Below are 19,128 nucleotides of genomic sequence, written 5' to 3' on the forward strand. Positions count from 1 at the left end.
AAATCCCTGTGCTGAACAGCCCAGGTGGCCTGGCGGGTGATTTTGTCTCCATCAGGGGTGGCTGAACACGGAATGGGCCCAGCAAGTGACATGTAGTGACCCGCAGGTGACATTTAGTGACCTGCAGGTGACATTTGGTGACCCGCAAGTGGAATCCTGAGGGGAATTCCAGTGGTTTTCCAGGGCAGGCTGCAGGAAAGGACATGGGCTGGAGAATGCTCGGTTGGAAGGAGCTGGTGGCCCGTGGGGTGGTGACAGTGACAGCCCCTGGGACAGCTGAGGGATGGGGACAGAGCCTCAAGTCCTCTCAGCTGTGAGGCAGTGACAGAGCCCCAAACTCCTCAGTTGAGGGGTGACAGACCCCTGATTCCCTCAGCTGAGGGGGTGACAGACCCCTGATTCCCTCACTGTGTGGAGGTGACAGAGCCCCGATTCCCTGTCTTTTGAGAGGTGACAGATCCCTGATTCCCTCAGTGTGGGGAGGTGACAGATCCCTGATTCCCTCAGTGTGGGGGGTGACAGATCCCCAATTCCCTCAGTCTCAGGAGGTGACAAATCCCTGATTCCCTCAGTCTCGGGAGGTGACACACCCCCAGTCCCCTCAGCCCTCGGATCCCCTCAGCCATGAGGGGGGAGTGTCACAAACCCCCGCGGCCACAGGGAGGTGACAACCCCCGTTCCCCCAGCCCCACAGGGAGGTGACAGCCCCGTTCCCCATCCCGGGGGAGGCGACAGCCCCTCAGCCCCGCGGGGCGGTGACACGGCGGTGGCGGTGGCGGCGGGGCGGCGCCAGGCCCGGCGGGCGCGGAGCGGAGCCCGCGGCTCCCGTTCCCCGCCGCTCCTGCGCCTTTAACGCGGCGGCCCCGCCGCCCTCCCGCGGCCCAGCACCGGCGCTCGGCGATGGCGGAGTCCGGCGGGGCCGAGTTCGGCGCGGAGCGGCCGAGCAGGTGAGCGGGGCCGGCGCGGCCTAGGCCGGGCAGCGGGGCTGGGCCAAGCGGGGCTGCGCCGCTCCCCTCAGGCCCGCGGTGTGGAGCGGAGCGCGGCCCGGGGCAATGGCGGGCGGCGGCACGGCCCGGTGCTCGGTGCTCTGTGCCCGGTGTTCAGTGCTCTGTGCCCGGTGCTCGGTGTTCAGTGCTCTGGGCCCGGTGTTCAGTGCCCGGTGCTCGGTGTTCTGTGCCCGGTGCTGTGTGCCCGATGCTCGGTGCTTTGTGCCCGGTGTTCGGTGCTATGTTCCCGGTGCTCTGTGCCCGGTGTTCGGTGCTCGGTGTTCAGTGCTCTGTGCCCCGTGTTCAGTGCCCGGTGCTCGGTGTTCTGTGCCCGATGCCCGGTGCTCTGTGTCCGGTGCCCGATACCCGGTGCCCGGTGCTCTGTGCCCCGTGTTCAGTGCCCAATGCCCGGTGCTCGGTGCTCTGTGCCCGCTGCTCGGTGCCCGGTGCTCGGTGCTATGTTCCCGGTGCCCCCGGAGCCGGGGCTTGTCCTGAGCAGGGCCCACGGGAAGGGAACGATCACGGAGAGCAGCGACTCTGTTGCTCGTGGGGTGTGTGAGGAGGGAGCCTGAGGGGTGGGGGAGGCTCTGAAGCGGAAAATAGTGAATCCCACAGTGAGTCCCACAGTGAATCCCATAGAGAATCCTATAGTGAATCCTACGGTGAATCCCATAGTGAATCCCATAGTGAATCCTATAGTGAATCCCACAGTGAATCCCACAGTGAATCCCACAGTGAATCCCACAGTGAATCCCACAGTGAATCCCATAGTGAATCCCACAGTGAATCCCACAGTGAATCCCATAGTGAATCCCATAGTGAAGCTCACAGTGAATCCCATAGTGAATCCCATAGTGAAGCTCACAGTGAATCCCATAGTGAATCCCACAGTAAATCCTTTTGGGGTGATGCTCAGGGTGTTGCAGGTGGTACCTTTTGGGGTGATGTGGTGGAGTTTCTATTCCCAGGGTTTCCCTGTCTGTCACCATCCCAATCAGTGTTGGACAGTGCAGGGAGCTGTGGTGTCTGTCTCAGGGATGTTTCTCTGTCACTGTCAGCCTGTCACTTCCCTTCAAAGCATCATTTATCCTCAGCTTCACTCGAAATAACCTCCTGAAATAACCACACTGTGGAGGGGAAGCTCTCCCAGGCATTGTTCATCTTCTCTGAATCCCCACCTACAGACACATCCTATTTATTTCCCCCTAATGACCTCCTGTGCTCCGTGCTGTGTCACCTGTGGCATCTCATTTTGTCCCTCTGCACCTCCTCTTCCTCCCTCTCAGGCAGAAATTCCAGCCCTTCTTGCTCCAGGTGTTGGTAGCACTGCTCCCCTTGGCACTTGGGAGTTCTCTGGGTGTGCAGCAGCGAGAAATGGAAGCAATTTGTTCCAGGGCTGTGATAAATCACCCAGGCTGGAGCTGCAGCAGTTTTATTCCCCGAGCTGCAGCTCCATCATATTCCCTATCGCCGCGGGTTTGTTTTCTTTGTTAATTTTAAAGCAAAGCCCATTGAAGTTTGGATCCTGCTTCTTGCTGCTCGGGAGTTTAAAGGTTTTTTTTTTACTAGTTTAAAGGTGGATTTATTGAGGGAATACGAGGAGAAACCTGAAGGGGGTCTTTGGGTGTGCTGTAGGGCACGAGGAGGATTCCAAGGGCATTCCCTGCCGGCAGTGATTCCTTGTTGGGTGCTTCCACTTGTGACTCTTCTGCACTTCTGATTCACTCCCTAAGGCAGGAGGACAGAGCCTCTGGGGCTGTTTCACACATGCCATTGGGATGGTGCACTGCAGCTCCAACGCCACGGGCAGAATTTCCATCTTTGGAATTGCTACTGCTTGCCCGGGAGCTCTGTGGCTGCCCTGACACAGGAAAAATCACTTCTCTGCTGGGATTCTGCTCTTTCATTCAACACCAAACAGGCTGGGCGAGGTGATGGGGACAAAAGGCCCTGGACATGCTGATGACACGAGATAAAGCCACTCCTGGGCATTGAAAAGCAAACGGCTCCAATCTTCTGGTTTGAAATGAACTTGGGGTTTGGTTTTCTTTTTTTCCCCCCTTGCTTCCTCCTTGGGTGGAATTTCGTGGCTTACAAATGGGTTTCATATTTTACTGCCAGTCCTCTTTGTCACCTAGAGGGAGAGTTTGGGGCTGCAGGACTCACTGGGGATGTGCTTTGGGGTTGAGGAAACAGAGGAACTCTTCAGGACCCTCAGCAGGAGAAGCTTCTGTGCTTGGAGCAACCAAGGCATTGTTGCTGCAGCATTGGTGAGGTGGGATTGGGCCAAGCAGGGTCACAAAAATCTGGGAAAAACATCATTCCAGATGCTGGAGAGGATGTTCCCATGCAGGCCTTTCCTTGGGAATTAATTGAGGTGTCCAGACAAGCTGTTAAGGAATTAATTGGGAATAATCCCTTGAAGGGAACGCCAGAGTGTTTGCTATGAAAACCAGGATGAACAGGCAAACATCACAAATGTCTGATTTCCCATCAAGGGAATGCTGACCTGAACTTCCCAAACTTTATTCCTTCTGAGAAAATGGTGGGGAGGAGAGAAATATCCAGGAGGATGGAGTAAAACCACAAATGGGGAGGATAAGGGCTGTGAGTCTGCCTTGCTCTTGTGTTCCTGTCATCTCCCACAGCCTCACCCTTCAATCAGACTTGGTATTTTTTCCCCTTTTGGAGCTGAAGTCGAGTTTTTGTGGGGTTTCCATGATCCATCCTCTGCCACATGGCAAGTCTCAGACAGATTTAGTCGTTAGATCTGGTAGACGTGGTGTAAATGTTTATGCTCCAACTGAATCACTGTAAAAATAACTGCTGCCTGCTTCTGCAGTGTTGGGAGAGCCCCGAGCTGGGGGTTTTATTTAGACTGAAAGGAAACTTGGGGGATGCTTTAAAGGTTCCTGTCCTACCTCCAGGTGTTGTGTGGCTTTGTGAGGAGGAGCCTTGCACAGCAGGATGGTAGTTAAAGCATCTTTCCCACTTTTTCATTTATTAAGAAACTCTGGAATTGCACAGAAATTCGGGATATTTAAGAAAAGCTGTTCTGGTGGCCTTGGGTGACTCTGTTAAGGCACAAAAGCTGTTCAGGACAGAGCTGGGAAAGAGAACAACGTTAGGATTGGGACAATCTGAGTGCAGAGGGTTCGGGTGAGGAGAGGAAAGGGCTGCAAACAGATCTGAGCTGGAATTCGGTGCAGAGTGCTGGGAATTGGGAAACTCCAATTCCCTGCTTTCCGTGAAGGGCTGGGGGTTTGCTGCTGCTCTCTGCTGTTTCATCACACTGAGCTTCCCCTGACTTCTCCCAGCCTCTAATCCTGGGTGGAGGTGCAGGGAGGGCAGAGCTGCACCCTGGAGCACCTACTCAGCGTGTAGCTACTCCTGCTGTGCTATTGCCACACTGCCCACGCCGTGCAATCCACGCTGCAGGAGCAGCCTGGGACAAGCTCTGCTCTCAGGACCTCTGGAAAAGCTGGAATTATTCCTGAATTCTTCCCAGGTGTGGAGTGGAGGGCCTGGAGGTTGTGTGGGACAAGGTGGGGAGTGATTTTCTCACTGTGGGGATCTTTCTTTTCTCGCTGGCACAGGCTGGTCCCAGGGGTTGCTGGTGGATTTTTGGTCCTGACGGATTTTTGGATGGCCACAGTGCCATGGGTCAGCTTTTCTCAGCTCCCAGGGGTGACAGGGTGACACCAGAGCGGGCACAGGGGAGGAGGGCAGCGTCCAGCAGGGCAGCAGTGCCTGCCTTCCGGCCAGGTGACACTTTTGGGGTGGCCTTGGTGGCTCTGCTGTGCTTCCCGACACCACTAGGTGCCTCCCGGCCTTTGCACTGCTGGGAGAGGCGCGGGAGCACCCGCTGCTCCCTCGGGCTGCTCCGGGGAATGGGGCACGGATGGGATTTTGGGATATTTTGGATTATTTTGGATGCTGCACCGCCGTAGCCTCACTTTTCACACAGCTGGGGCTTGGCAGGGTTTGACCCTAAAGCACGGAGCTGTTTAAGGCAGAGCTGTCAGGGAGAATTGAGTGTGTAATGAGCTTGAACTTCGGGTGTAGAGCGATTTTATGGGAAAAAAAAATAAAATCCCCACCCTCTGGGGGTCCCTGTGTGCCTGGCTGTGTCACTGCTGTCACACTGCCACGGTGATGGACACGCTCTGAGTGATTTTGGTGTTTGCTCCGTTTGTTCCTGGCTCTGAGGGATTGGGTTTGGGGCTGACAGGGACAGAATCACCATCAGGTTTGTGGGGTGAAGAGAATCTTCCCATTCTCGCTGTGACAGGAGCAGCCTGAGGTGGTGTTGGTGGCCTCGGGTGATGAGTGTCACCTCTCCAGCTGTCACCTCTCACTGGGACCAGCTCTGGGCAGGACTGAGGACAATCCCAGTGAAGGACAGGCAGCTCTGGGTGTGGGTGGAGAGAAGAGAAATGGCAAATCCTTGTCAATAATGTGACATTTTGTGCCCCAGAGTCCAATCCTGACCTCTCACCTCAGAGCCCCCTGTCCCTTTCAACTGTGAATATCCAGCACCAAACTGCTTTTCCCAGCAGTTTCACCCCTGGCTCTGCGACAGAAACATCTGAAAAATCCAATTCTGGGGTTTTTTTGTTGCTGTTTTTCTTCCCCCTACAATTTTTTGGGTACATCACGTCCTGCCCTGAGCCTGACATTGAAACTCCAGGCAGTGGCACGGAGCTGAACGTGTTCACATCTTTCACCCTCCACTTTCCTGCTGCTCTGTTTCACCAGGCCAGCCAGCTTTTTGACAGCCATCCAGTTTTATTAGTGCAGAAACCAAAATCCCACCTCCTTTGGCTTGCAAACAACCTCCTGATTGATGCCTGGGAGCAGAATAAATTCGTGTGTGTGTCTGCTTGGGCCTCGGCTCGGAAGAAAAAGGAAAACAGAGATTTTTTGGAAACGCCTGAGACTTCTAACGGCGTGAAAAAATAGCATTTAAAACGAGAAATAAATTGAAAAGCTTCTTGCAGGGTGTGCTTGGTTGCAGTTTGGGAGAATTTGGATGCAGATAAGCTCATCAGGGGGTCAGGAGGACGTGGGTCAGAACTGGAAAATGAACCAGGTGCCTCCTGGCTGCTGTGAAATTCAGTTTAATTGCTTTTTCACCAAATTGCAAGGCCGAGGCAGGCCTGGGCTGGCTGGCAGAGGTCAGTGGGGTCACACAGCAGTGCCCAGTCCCATCCCAGTCCCACCCCAGTTTGGCTGCTGGGAGAAGCACCAGCCTTTGGGGCCCTGAAATAGAACTGAAAACCAGCTTTGTCTGCTGGGCTTTGTCCTTTTTCTCTTTTAAATACTCAATGCTCCTTGCTCTCCCTTTGCCAAACATTAAATTCCCTTAAATTTTGATGCTGGAGACTTTTCAAACTTTCCTCTTCCACTCGAGGCGTTTTCCAGAGGAAACCATTATTTTCACACAAAGTCCCTCTCCTTCTGAAACTCCAGCCCCATTTATAATCTCTTTATTTGAGCCCTGCAAATTGCCAGCCACTTCTAAATGGCGATATTAGTTTCAGGCTCTCTCCTTTTATTTATTGCTTTGATGAAAGAGTTGGTGTCAGGAGTGGAAAATGAGTGGAGGCAGAGTAGGGGAAATGGGAGAAATTAAGGGAAGGAGTTGGAGAAGGGAACAAAGAAATCGATTAAACGCCTTTTTTTTTTCTTTTTTTTTTTTTTCCTCTCCCATATCTTTCTTGAGGATGATTATGTTTGGCTGGAAAACATCCCCTTCATTCAGCGCGTTAATATTTAATTACTTGCTGATCACGAAGTGCTTATTGTGGTTGTTAATTTGGCCAGGAAATGTTGTAAACGCTGCTGGCAGCAGAAGTAGGTTAACAGGGCAGGTATTTCTGTGCCTCACCTTCCTTGCCCCCAAACTTCCAAGGAAACTTCTTGCCATTTGTTCTTAGAGGGATGCAAAAGCTGCAGGAACATCATCCCAAAATCCCAAATGAGAGCCTGGGGAGCAGCAAATCCTCAGTGGAGGGCTCAGCCTTTTTGCCCCAACGTAACATTTGGGAGTGTGAAGTGCTGAAAACTCATTTTTGTCGTTTGGGCATGTGATAGAAAGCCTGAGGATCTGAAATATTACAGTCGCCATGGCTACCAGTGACTTATCTGAGGGAGTTTGACTTTTGTTTTGATTTTAAGTGTCTTAATTGTAGTTTAAAAATCAGAATCTAAATGTGTTTTTTTTTTTTTTTACTTAGGCATGAAACTAAAGGCATTAAATGATTTGCATTATTAAAATATCTATAATGCTGCCTGTCAAAGGTTCTTAAAGAAAGTCCTTAATATTCATACCTTATGTTCTAAATAAAGTCACTCCCCAGCTTTATGGCAGCTCTGCTTTCCTCACCTCAAAAAAAATTCCTCGCAGGTGCCTCTCTGGCTATTTTGCAATCCCTAAATTTTTTTTTTGTTTGGCCTCAAAAAAGCTCTGCCACTCCACGCCTGGTGCTTGGGAACACAAATCCACACAATTCTGCTGCTTTTCCTCCTTCCCCCCTCGTCCCCCAGCCGTTCCCCGCGGGGTCCCACCTCTGGAGCTGCTGTTTATGGAAGAGTTTGCCTCTTGGAAGTTTGCCCTGCTCAGGAATCCTGCCAAACCCCCTCCAGTTTCTCCTGGATGAAAAATTACCCAGCACCACCTGCCCAAAAAGTGGGGAAACGTGGGGTGGAGAGCACCAAACTGCCCCTCCTTGCGTGTTGTAAAAGGAGAGGAGAAACAAGACAGGCAGCGGCGCAGCCAAAGATTTTTTTTCCTCCCTTAATTCAATCACTGAAATGTTACAATCTGTCCTGCTCTAATTCTCTCCACTTGTACTTGGTGCAGCGGTTGCAAACATGCTGAAATACGAACTCATGCTCGGTAAGCCTTTAATTCCAGCTTTGATGTTTTTAATCATCAGGACAGATTTGGTAAAAAATGATTCATTAGCTCGAAACGCATCTCGGGCTCCACGTGACGCCGCGGGGAACGGAGGAGGCTGCTGCTGCTTTGGGATGTTCTTTGTGCCTGAGCTGGTGCTGGAAGGGTGGCCATGGCCATCCCAGCTTTGGAGGCCTCCTGGGTGTCCAGATGCCTCCTCTCTGCACTGGTTTTGGGTATGAAGTTGTCCCAGAGTGTTTCTTGCTCAGAAATGTGAGCAGAGCTGTGGTCAGTGGGGTGAGGGTGAGCACTGCTGGCTCTTCTCTGGGTGCAGCAGCAGATTTCTGACCCTGTTTGCCTCCTGGGTGTCCTGATGCCTCCTCTCTGCACTGGTTTTGGGTATGAAGTTGTCCCAGAGTGTTTCTTGCTCAGAAATGTGAGCAGAGCTGTGGTCAGTGGGGTGAGGGTGAGCACTGCTGGCTCTTCTCTGGGTGCAGCAGCAGATTTCTGACCCTGTTTGCCTCCTGGGTGTCCAGATGCCTCCTCTCTGCAGCTGGTTTTGGGTTGGAAGTTGTTCCAGAGTGTTTCTTGCTCAGAAATGTGAGCAGAGCTGTGGTCAGTGGGTTGGGGTGAGGGTGAGCACTGCTGGCTCCTCTCTGGGTGCAGCAGCAGGAAATTTCTGACCCTGTTTGCCTTCCCTGCTGCTCTCTGCCAGAACCACTCCTTTAACCCTCTCTGGGACATCTCCACAACCTCCCTGAGCCCTAAAGTTCATCTTGGGGTTGATTCTCCTCACGCTGAGCTCTACCCACAGAGGATTGAAAGCAATCTGGCTCTGGAGCAGCAGCTTGGAGACAAATCCTCAATCCCATTACTCGTTCCCTGGCAGCCCCGGGGTGGAACTGGGGTGCCAGTGATGTTATCAGAGCCTCAGGCTGCTGCCCAAAAGGCATCAGCTCTGCTGGATTGCAGCTGCCCTGGCCCTGCATGGATATAAAGATCCTTTTCACAGCTGTTTCCATATGGAAAAGTGGGATTGCTGCTCCTGCAAAGCCACCTTTGTGCCAATAGATCCACGGGAGAGGTGTGAAGATGTCGGGATCCCCACCCTGGGACGTCGATTTGAGTGTGATTTTTGTGTTTTTCCAACGGGTAAATTCGGCTGCAGCCACACACCTGACCCTGCTCCAAGCCGAGGTGTCGAGGGACACTCCAGCCACAGAAACCCCCAGGAAACTCCAGCTTTTTGAGGACAAAACCAGCATCCCGAGGAAAATTCCAGCAGCTCTCCAGCCCCCGGAAAGGGAATGAGCAGAACAAACACTTTCTCCCCGTTGTGCTGAAAGGCTTTTATCTCCTGGGCACGTTGGGAGCTGCAAGGAGGAGAACTCAGCTCTTCCCAGGTTTTGTCTTCCAGGCTGTTCCTGCTGTAACAAATTGTTGAGCAACAAGTACACGGCGTTTGGAGATCTGGGATGAGATAGGGACAGCCTCACACAGGCGCTCTCAGATGTTCAAGGCTTCCTTTTGTGCTCGGGGGTTTTTATATATTTATTTTTCACTCTCTGACATCCAACTGCTGCTGCTCTTCTCCCTGTGTTCCCGGAGCTGGAGTGGGAGCCAAGGCCATGGATCCAGGCTGCTCCTGAGTCCAGCCAAGCCTGCTCTTAGCACAAATCCCTTTTTTCTCCCTGCAGAGCAAACACTGCTTGGTGCTGTTCTCTCACCTCTCCTCCTCCCGCTTTGTTTTCCGTAAATCCCTTCCTTGATTTCTCATGCTTTGTGTGGATGTTGTTTTGTTTCCAGCTTAATTTTTTTCTCCTTAAAATCCTTTTTTTTTTCTAGACATTAGCGATGCTTTTCTTTTGTTTTGCTCTTTTTTTCCCCTCCTCAGAGTATTGTGTAATCATTGGATCCTTTTATTTTATCCCTGTAAATAGAGAAAGGAACCAGAACAGGGAGTTTTTCCTGGAGTAGCTGTTCCATCACCTGTTGAAATGAATTCCACATCCAAATACTTTGGACCAACCCAGCCTCAGCTCATCCTGGACAAGTGAAGTGAGGAAAAGGAAAAGAAGGAGAATATTTGGGCTGGTGAAGCTGGGAGGGCTGTGAATCCAGCATTCCAACAGGGATGAACCCCAAGGCTGGGAAGAGGAATGTTTGAAATCAATACAAAAAAAAAATCACTGAGGAAAACTCCCAAGAGGAGACTTCTGCAGGAGGTTGATCTTAATGAAGTGAAACAAACTTGGGAATTATCCTGATTGATCTGCCGGATCTTCCCTGTGGGTTTTACCTGTCCAGAGTGGCTTTGCTGGGCGGCTGATGCTGTGTCCAGAGGGAACATCCCTTCCTGGCTGCTGCTGGATGTTTCCTCCTTCCTGCCCAAACAAATCCACGTTCCAGGGAGGAGAGGGAAAGGGTTTGTCACACTGAGAATCCACACCTCGTTCTCTCCAATCCCTTCCCTCTTTTTCCTCGGGAAGAGCTGGGGTGGACAGACATCCCTTGGCTTGCAGAGTGTGGATAAAGATCCTGTCAGCAACTGCCTTCCTGCTAATCCTTTTTATTCCGGCAAGGAATGCTCCCTGCTCTGCTCTGAGGCTCTTCAGATGGAGGCTGGGGATTTCAGCCCACCCCACAGAGCACCACCAGCCATCCCAGCGGGAATTCCGGGATTTGAGGAGCATTCCCAAGCCTGAGGAGCTTGAACCAGCCTGGCTCTGTGCACCCCAGAGCTCCCAGCAGCTCTCCCAGTGCTCTGATGGACATCCCAGATTTCCCCTGGCTCCCTCTCCCTAAAGCTTGCAGGAAATTGCAACCCGATAGGAGCGAGCCCTGTGCATTGTTCCTCATTGTCTGAGGATTGTTTACATCCCCGTTTTTGTTATCCCATCTCCCTGACTCTTCCCTGACCTCGCCGGCTCGTTTGGTCCATTGTGTGTGGCTGTTGTTGTTCCAGGAGGTTCTGAGGGAGGAGGGTTGGAGCAAACCCTGGGATTACTCAGCCCCAGCCTACTCCTTCTTGGCTTCATGGCTTTATTCCACCGAAATAATAATAATAATGGTGCTGCTGATGATGATAATTCCCTCTAAGTGCAGTCCTGAGTGCTCTCTCCCACTGTGGGTTTGGGAGCAGCTCCCCAGACTCGGGATAATCTCCTTGGGATTGTTTTAAATGTCACTTTTCCATAAAACATCCCTCAAAAAACTCAGGGACCAAACAGCAGAATGCTCCTGGAAGCATCAACCCCATCCTGACTATTGGTCCTTCTGCTTTCTCCGCAGGGATCTTGATCCAAAAACTCACTCAGAGCCGGATAAAATTGGGAAACAAATTCAAAAACAGGGGAAACGGGCTCGGGGAATCTTCCAGTCGGTCCTGAAGTCCTCCCCAGAGCATCCCACAGGCTCTTCCCCTGGAGCAGGGATCCTGCGGGCTGCGAACGCTGCGTTCCCACTGACAAGTGCATCTGAGGCCAGGCAGATCCCGGGATGCTGCTGGGAACACGTGCGAGAGGCATTGGGGAAAGCGAGGAAATGTTTACGCTGGGAGGGGACTGTTGACAGCGCGGTTCAAACGGCTGACGTTATTCAGGGCAGCCGTGCAGTGTTTTTGGTTTTCTGCTCCTCTCCTGGGGGTCAGGCAGGAGGGGAGGACTGAGTGGGGTTGGCAGGGTTGTGCTTGGCCGGAGTGGGGAGTCCAGCAGCTGCAGGCTGGGAAGGTGGTGAGGACTTTGGGACTCAGTGTGGGGCTTGAAGTTGAGGTCAGGGTGGATTCTGGGGTAGCTCAGTGTGGGGACACCAACAAATTTGTCTTATTTTATATATATCTATATCTATATATCTATATCTATATCTATCTATCTATCTATCTATATATCTATATCTATCTATATAATCTATATCTATATATCTATATCTATAACATATGTATAATATATATGTATTAACATATAATTATATGTATATATAGCATATATAATATGTATATTATATATATATATTATGTAAGCCATTGGGCCTTAATTCTCCAATCACACCCTCAGGTGATGATGTCAACCACCCCAAACCTGCTCCCCCAAAATTTTTTACATATTTTGGGGCTCTAAGGCGATGAACACGTCCTTGGATTTCCATTCAGAGGAATTATTTTGGCTAAAGGTGCTGGCAGCAGAGGTTTTTGGGGTTCACACGAAGCCTAGAACTACACACCAAACCTGCAGACACTTGGAGAATAGAATCTAGAAATTCCTCAGGCATCAGTGGCCCCGGGAGATGTCTGGCTGGGCTCTGAATCCCATGTGTGCTGCAGGGCTCTCAGCAGTGCCAGAGCACCCAAAAATGTGGAAGTGTTTTGTGCTGGGAGAAGGAAACACGAGGTGCTGATGCTCTGGGTGGCTGCTGAGCTGGGAATTTCCTCCCAGCTGGTCCCAGTTGCCTCCCCAGCCCTCTGGGTGGGTATCTGACACTCTGCTTGCATCTCACACCAGCCTGTCTCTCTCGTTCTGTTTTTAGCATGGCTGACAAGAACAGCACCCTGAAATGCACGTTCTCTGCTCCTGGCCACAGCACCACGCTGCTGCAGGGACTGGCCTCGCTTCGAGCTCAGGCTCAGCTGCTTGATGTCATCCTCACTATAAATAATGAAGTGTTTCAGGTTCATAAAGTTGTCTTGGCTGCCTGCAGTGACTATTTCAGGTGAGAATCCCATAGGGAAGCAGGCATTTTCACCTTTCCTGTGGGTTTGCCATCTCCCCATCCTCTCCCTCCCCACCACACCCCAAAATTTCCACCCCACAGAAGCCTTTGGGGGTTTGGCTTGTCCCACAGATAGGCTGAGGTTCAGGAATTGTCCCTTTGCCCTCAGGTTTGTTCAACCACAGCTGCTGGGCCAAGACATGAATCCAAACCCAGGTTTGGAACCCACCTGGGCAGGTGTTGGTGCCACTTGAGGAGATTTGGAAGTGCAGAGAAGGCTCAGAAATGAGTTTTTCCCATTGTAAACACACTCCTGTTCCCTTTAACCACCTCTGATGTGTCTGCAGTGCTCCCTGCTCCTGGGCTGAGGGCACCAAGGTCCTCCTCAGACCCCAGAAGATCCCAGAAGATCCTGGAGAGTTGTCCCAGCTGGTGTGGGTTGAGAACCAAAGCACTGCAAGGAGTTTCTGCAGCCAGATGGATGCAGAGGGAGCCAATGGCAGGGCAGGGAATTCAGTCTCAGGGAATTCAGTCCCAGGAAATTGAGTCTCAGGGAGTTCAGTCCCAGGGAATTCACTCAAATAGGTGTTTATCCATCTCACCTCTGGCACAGAATCACGGAATTGTGGTTGTGGTTGAGGTTGGAAAAGATCTCCAAGGTCACCAAGTCCAACCTTGTCCCCAGCCCAGGGCACTGAGTGCCACATCCAGGAATTCCTTGGACACCTCCAGGGATGAGGACTCCAAACCTTCCAACCCCTGACCACCTTTCCCATGAGGGAATTCCTGCTGATGTCCCACCTGGCACAGCTTGGGGCTGTTCCCTCCTGTCCTGTTGTCCCCTGGGAGCAAAGCCTGACCCACCCTGGCTGTCCCCTCCTGTCAGGAGCTGTGCAGAGCCACAAGGTCCTCCCTGATCCCCTTTTCTCCAGGCTGAGCCCCCTCAGCTGCTCCTCAGGACTGTCAAACTCTTCTGGAATGGCTCTGACTGGGAATGCCTTTGGCTCTGGGCTGTTTTGGGGCAGTGTGGAGTGAGGGACATGCTGGGGACACCAGGAGCAGGGAAGCCTCAAACCCACAGAGAGCTCAAGCTGGCTGTGACTCCAGCCTCTGGCAGAGGTGGAAAAAGGGCTGCTGATGGGATTTGATCAAACAACACCAAGAGGCTTCCCCTGGCACCTCTTGGTGTCCCTTTGCCCATTCCTCTGCTCTTCACTCCCATTTTCCAGGCTGTTCCCATTGGTGACACAAACCTTCCTGGCTCATCCCTCTGCTGAGGAGGCACAGAGTTCATCCTGGAGCTGTTTTCACCCCAAAACCCACATGTTTTGTCCCTCCCTGCTGGCTGCAGAGCCACTGCCAGGGTAGTTTCACTGTCAAAATGTAATTATTGAGTAAATTCCTCCTTAGAACTTCAGTGGTGCTGGAGAAGGTTGTCCTGGGGAACAATGGCAGAATAATCCAGCTTTTGAAAACACTCTGTGGATTCTTTTTCTCCCTGCAGGAAGGGGGAGGGAAAAGAGCAAAAATGGAGGCATTTATATAATCAGCATTTTAGAACCACAACACTTTTTTTTTTTTTTTTTAAAGAGAATTGCATTCTAGAGGATGATTTCTCTTCAGCATGGCAACAATAAACGCTTTCCTTTCGCTGCTCAGCTGGTTTGAGGAGCTCACACGTGGCCTGGTGTCCTCTGGGGCGAGGGATCAGGGCTGGGACATGGGATATGCAGGGATTTGAGCAGAATTCTCTCATCTGCTGCACGGACAAATAATTGGGAACAGCATTGCTGGTCACTCGGTTACAGCAGGCTGATTTCACATGCAGATATTTCCTTATTTAGGTCATTTAGGATTTCTTGGGTTTAATGCTGGACCAGCAGCAGGTTTTCTAGCCCGGTTTGGACAGGAAACTTGGAACTCCTGTCTTCATTTTGACAGCGTTCCCAAGATATTCCTTTATTCCTGTGTGGATCAGGGTCTGGTCAGCATTTTTTCGGGCTGACTCGCACCTTGGAGTCGGCACAGGCAGCTCTGGTGACACCACGGATTTACCTTTCCCATGGAAAAGAGTGGGAAAGGTGGAAATGATGGGGAAAACCAGCCTGAAATGGGAAGTTTTAGGGTTTTTTGTCTTGACAGTCCATGACAATCCATGTCACCCTGTGTCACCTGCTCTGATTTCTCCTGACCCACAACTGCTCTGCTGCTGCACCCTGACCACCTCAAGGTGCAAACCTTTCCCCCAAGCCACATTTGGGTGACAAAACCCTCTGAAAACCACCCAAACCCCAAAAGCTCAGCCCAGTCCCACAGCCCTCCCCGCGGCCTCCCGGCCCTTGGCGTGGAATGTGCTTCCTGTGGAATTTAGGAGCCTCCCGAGGAGGTGATCCAGGGCTGAGCTCGGCGTGGCCCGGGCAAGTGATGTGCTCGCAGCTGTGCTGTAACTGAGCCTTTTTCCCCCCGAATTTTGTTTAATTGCCTGTCAGCCCCCTGCCGCCGGCGTGGCTGGAGGGGCTGCAGCTCCCATTTTTTATCGGGAAGGAGGAGGTTCTGCTGCATGGCCAGAGCTGTTCGTGGGATGTGTTGCACCTGCAGTTTTGAAGCCATTTCGTGGTTCCCTGCCGAGGTCACAGGATGGGATGGGTGTGCTGTGCTGCCAGCAATCACCGAGTTCCCAACACAGGTGTATTCCTTCCTCGTGCTCCCAAATCCTGCAGACCTAAACCTAAAACCCTTCAGGGTGCAGCTCCCAATTTCTTCTGGTGCAGATCCTTTCTTGTTGAGTTTTTTGAATATCACAAATTCGTTGGTGTCCAGAATTCTCCACTCCCCGCTCTGGTAGCTCTGCCTCTCCTTGGAGCTTTGTCCCGTGGTCTGCTCTTATTCCTGCTGCCAGTGGGGTTGAAAAACTTCTCCAACAGCTGAATATTCCTCCTCAGTGCACTGTTTATGCAAGCCTTATGTAAGTCATCGCACACTCTCATTTCTCCTGGCTCGTAGAGATTTAGCCTTGATTTATTCCCCCCTCTTCCCCACCCTAAGCATGTTAAATAAACCCCAATTCCGAGGTGCTGCATCATTTATTTAAAGCTGGAATTTTTTTTGTGTCCTGACCTGCAGGGCGATGTTCACAGGTGGGATGAGAGAGGCCAGCCAGGACGTGATCGAGCTCAAAGGTGTGTCTGCCAAGGGCCTGAAGCACATCATCGACTTCGCCTACAGCGCCGAGGTCACCCTGGACCTCGACTGTATCCAGGACGTGCTGGGAGCTGCTGTGTTCCTGCAGATGGTGCCGGTGGTGGAGCTGTGCGAGGAGTTCCTCAAGTCGGCCATGAGCGTGGAGACGTGCCTCAACATCGGCCAGATGGCCACCACCTTCAGCCTGGCCTCCCTCAAGGAATCCGTGGACGCCTTCACCTTCAGGCACTTCCTGCAGATCTCCGAGGAGGAGGATTTCCTCCACCTGCCCCTGGAGCGCCTGGTGTTCTTCCTGCAGAGCAACAAGCTCAAGAGCTGCAGCGAGATCGAGCTGTTCCGCGCCGCCGTGCGCTGGCTGCAGTTCGACCCCGCGCGCCGCGCCAGCGCCAGCCGCGTGCTGTGCCACATCCGCTTCCCCCTCATGAAATCCTCCGAGCTGGTGGACAGCGTGCAGACCCTGGACATCATGGTGGAGGACGTCCTGTGCCGCCAGTACCTCCTGGAGGCTTTCAACTACCAGATCCTGCCCTTCCGGCAGCACGAGATGCAGTCGCCGCGCACGGCCATCCGCTCGGACGCGCTGTCCCTCGTCACCTTCGGCGGCACTCCCTACACCGACAACGACCGCACCGTCAGCGCCAAGGTGTTCTGCCTGCCCGACGCCGGCGGCCGCCAGTTCCGCGAGCTGACCGAGATGGAGGTGGGCAGCAGCCACTCGTGCGTGGCCGTGCTGGACAATTTCGTCTACCTGGTGGGCGGCCAGCAGCTGCAGTACCGCAGCGGGGAGGGCGCCGTGGACGTTTGCTATCGCTACGATCCCCACCTGAACCGCTGGCTGCGCATCCAGGCCATGCTGGAGAGCAGGATCCAGTTCCAGCTCAACGTCCTGCGCGGCATGGTGTACGCCACGGGCGGCCGCAACCGCTCGGGCAGCCTGGCCTCGGTGGAGAAGTACTGCCCCAAGGACAACGAGTGGACCTACGTGTGCTCGCTGAAGCGCAGGACGTGGGGACACGCCGGGGCCACCGTCGGGGACAGGCTGTACATCTCGGGGGGCTACGGCATCTCCGTGGAGGACAAGAAGGCGCTGCACTGCTACGACCCGGCGGCGGATCAGTGGGAGTTTAAAACGCCCATGAACGAGCCCAGGGTGCTGCACGCCATGGTCAGCGCCAACGGCCGGATTTACGCCCTGGGAGGCAGGATGGACCACGTGGATCGCTGCTTCGACGTCCTGGCCGTGGAGTATTACGTCCCCGAGACGGATCAGTGGACAACGGTGAGCCCCATGCGGGCGGGGCAGTCGGAGGCGGGCTGCTGCCTGCTGGAAAAAAAGATTTACATCGTCGGGGGTTACAACTGGCACCTGAACAACGTCACCAGCATCGTGCAGGTCTACAACACCGAGACGGACGAGTGGGAGAGGGATTTGCACTTCCCGGAGTCTTTTGCTGGGATTGCCTGTGCCCCGGTGATCCTGCCGCAGGTGACGAGCCAGAGGTGACTGCGGGGTGTGCTGTGGGGTTGGGGAGAGGGGAGGATGGAAAGTTTTGTGCTCCAGAGAGTCCCTCCTGCTGCTGTGGAGTCCTGGCAAGCGATTTCCATCGGCAGCGCTTGTCAGCCAGGCAGACTGAACAGATGTTACAGCTGGGAAAAGCTTTTCTCTCCTCTCTCTCTCTCTCTCTGTAATTTTATTTTTTTTTTGTGGGGGGTGAGTTTTGCCAACTTTTCATATTTCTAACACTGCAAACATTGGCAGCTCAGGAGCCGCTGGGCGCTGGGGTTTGGTTTCCAGGAGATCAGGTGGGGTTTTTTAATCAATACCTCCCTCAAAAAAAGGAAAATCATCGCGTGTCACTCCGTTGTTTTTTTTAGCAAACAACAAAAGCCAAAACCTGTGTAACACACTGACCTCCAGAAGCAATAAAGGGACAGTGGGAGCTACGAGAGCTCAGGTGCTTGGGTTGTGAAAGCATATTCCCGTTTTTCAAAGGTGAAAAACTTCTCTTTTTCACCTTTTTCTCCCTCCCTGGAAAAGGGAATATTCATCCCTGCACACCTCTGGTCCTCACTGCTTGGATCACACTGCGATTCCTCTGCCCCTCCAGCTGCTCCAGAGCAGAAATTCTCCCTTAATTGGGGCGTGCAGGGTTTGCAGCACTAAAGCCATGCTGAAAGCTTGATTATATATAAACAGGCAGGATTATTTGGGTTTAGAAGTGCCAAAAAATTTGGCTGCCCTGGCAATAAGAGCTCTGCAGTCGTCCAGCAGTGAAGCCAAGAGCTCCTGCCGTTTCTGGGTCAGGATTTTCACCTTTCCCATCCCCACCAACACCTTCATCCCAACTTTTCCTCTGGGAGAGGAGGTGGGTGCTGCTCTTCCTTTCTTCCTGGCCACGGGAATCATCCCAGAAGGATGGGATTCCCAGCAGAATGTGGTTTTGTTGTCGTGGTGGTATTTTAAATTAAGAGGTTGATTGAAGATGGCTCTGTTGTGTTTTTTGTAAAATCTTCACTGCACAGAACAATTCCTGAACTTCCCTTCCCTCCAAGCCATTTTCCCTGTTTGGTTTGATTGAGAGAAAATCCCTGCTTTTGTCAGGAATTCTGTTTCCAAGGGCTTCGTTTTGTATCTGTGTCAGCTTGGTTTGGATGCACACGGCTCTTCTTTTGTAGAGAAACTGTTGCATTCTGCTGCCAAATAAATCCTGGGCTGTGACCTTTGGTGACAACTCCTCACGCCTGCTGTGTGCTGATGAACCCTTGAGAGGTCTGTGGGAAGCGTGAGCTCCACACCTGGGAGATTTTTCTGGAATTCACGGGATCAGAGCATTTTTGGGTTCGGTGCAGGGCGGGCATTCCGAATTTCACATCAGAATTTCATCTGTTCCTCTCCATTTGCCGTTTTGCCGGCGATAAATGGATGGGAAGGACGAGGTGGTGTGTGGAATGCTGGGGTTGGAGGACTCTCCAGGCACTTAATTGACTCCTTTTCTCTGTTCCTGACTGCCAGGAACGCCCAGGACGGGCTTGGCAGAGAGGCAGATGCTCAGAGGATGGAGTAAAACACAGTCTGAGCTTCACAGTTCCAAAAAAAAAAAAGGATTTTCCTTGGTAAATGCTTCCACATGTTTGGGGAAATGGTGTTTTCTCAGGTTGGTAACAAATGGAGGAGTTCCTCACTTTGCTGCCTGCAGGATCTGCTCAGGCATTGCTTCTTCAGTGGCTCCAGAGGGACAGTGAGGGGGTTTAGTGGGATATTTGGGATAAATCCTTCCCTGTGAGGGTGGGAAAGATTCCCACAGATTCCCAAGAAGCTCTGGCTGCCCCTGCATC

General features: G+C 52.5%; 1 protein-coding gene across 3 annotated transcripts; it reads left to right on the forward strand.

Annotated features, from left to right (window-relative positions):
* The first annotated feature begins 612 nt into the window (after window positions 1–612).
* On the forward strand, window positions 613–18,527 carry KLHL26 (kelch like family member 26). Of its 3 annotated transcripts, none has more exons than XM_085040195.1 (3): window positions 615–947; window positions 12,409–12,591; window positions 15,715–18,527. In XM_085040195.1, the coding sequence occupies exons 1-3, from the start codon at window positions 901–903 to the stop codon at window positions 17,294–17,296; spliced, it is 1,812 nt and encodes a 603-aa protein (XP_084896321.1). In that variant the 5' UTR covers window positions 615–900; the 3' UTR covers window positions 17,297–18,527. The 3 variants fall into 3 exon arrangements, with proteins under 3 accessions (XP_084896323.1, XP_084896321.1, XP_084896322.1); XM_085040196.1 differs by lacking the exon at window positions 615–947 and adding an exon at window positions 6,010–7,887; XM_085040197.1 differs by lacking the exon at window positions 12,409–12,591 and having other exon boundaries at window positions 613–947.
* The last annotated feature ends 601 nt before the right edge of the window (window positions 18,528–19,128 follow it).

This window comes from Lichenostomus cassidix, chromosome 28 (assembly GCF_008360975.1).
Source record: "Lichenostomus cassidix isolate B80296 chromosome 28, HeHo_3.0, whole genome shotgun sequence".
Lineage (NCBI taxonomy): Eukaryota > Metazoa > Chordata > Aves > Passeriformes > Meliphagidae > Lichenostomus > Lichenostomus cassidix.

Bases quoted from the DNA above. Each gene is read 5' to 3' on its own strand.
- KLHL26 (XM_085040195.1), top strand. From the start codon at position 901: ATGGCGGAGTCCGGCGGGGCCGAGTTCGGCGCGGAGCGGCCGAGCAG. The intron at 948-12,408 runs GTGAGCGGGGCC...TTCTGTTTTTAG, and splicing joins GGCGCGGAGCGGCCGAGCAG to CATGGCTGACAAGAACAGCA. The intron at 12,592-15,714 runs GTGAGAATCCCA...CCTGACCTGCAG, and splicing joins GCCTGCAGTGACTATTTCAG to GGCGATGTTCACAGGTGGGA.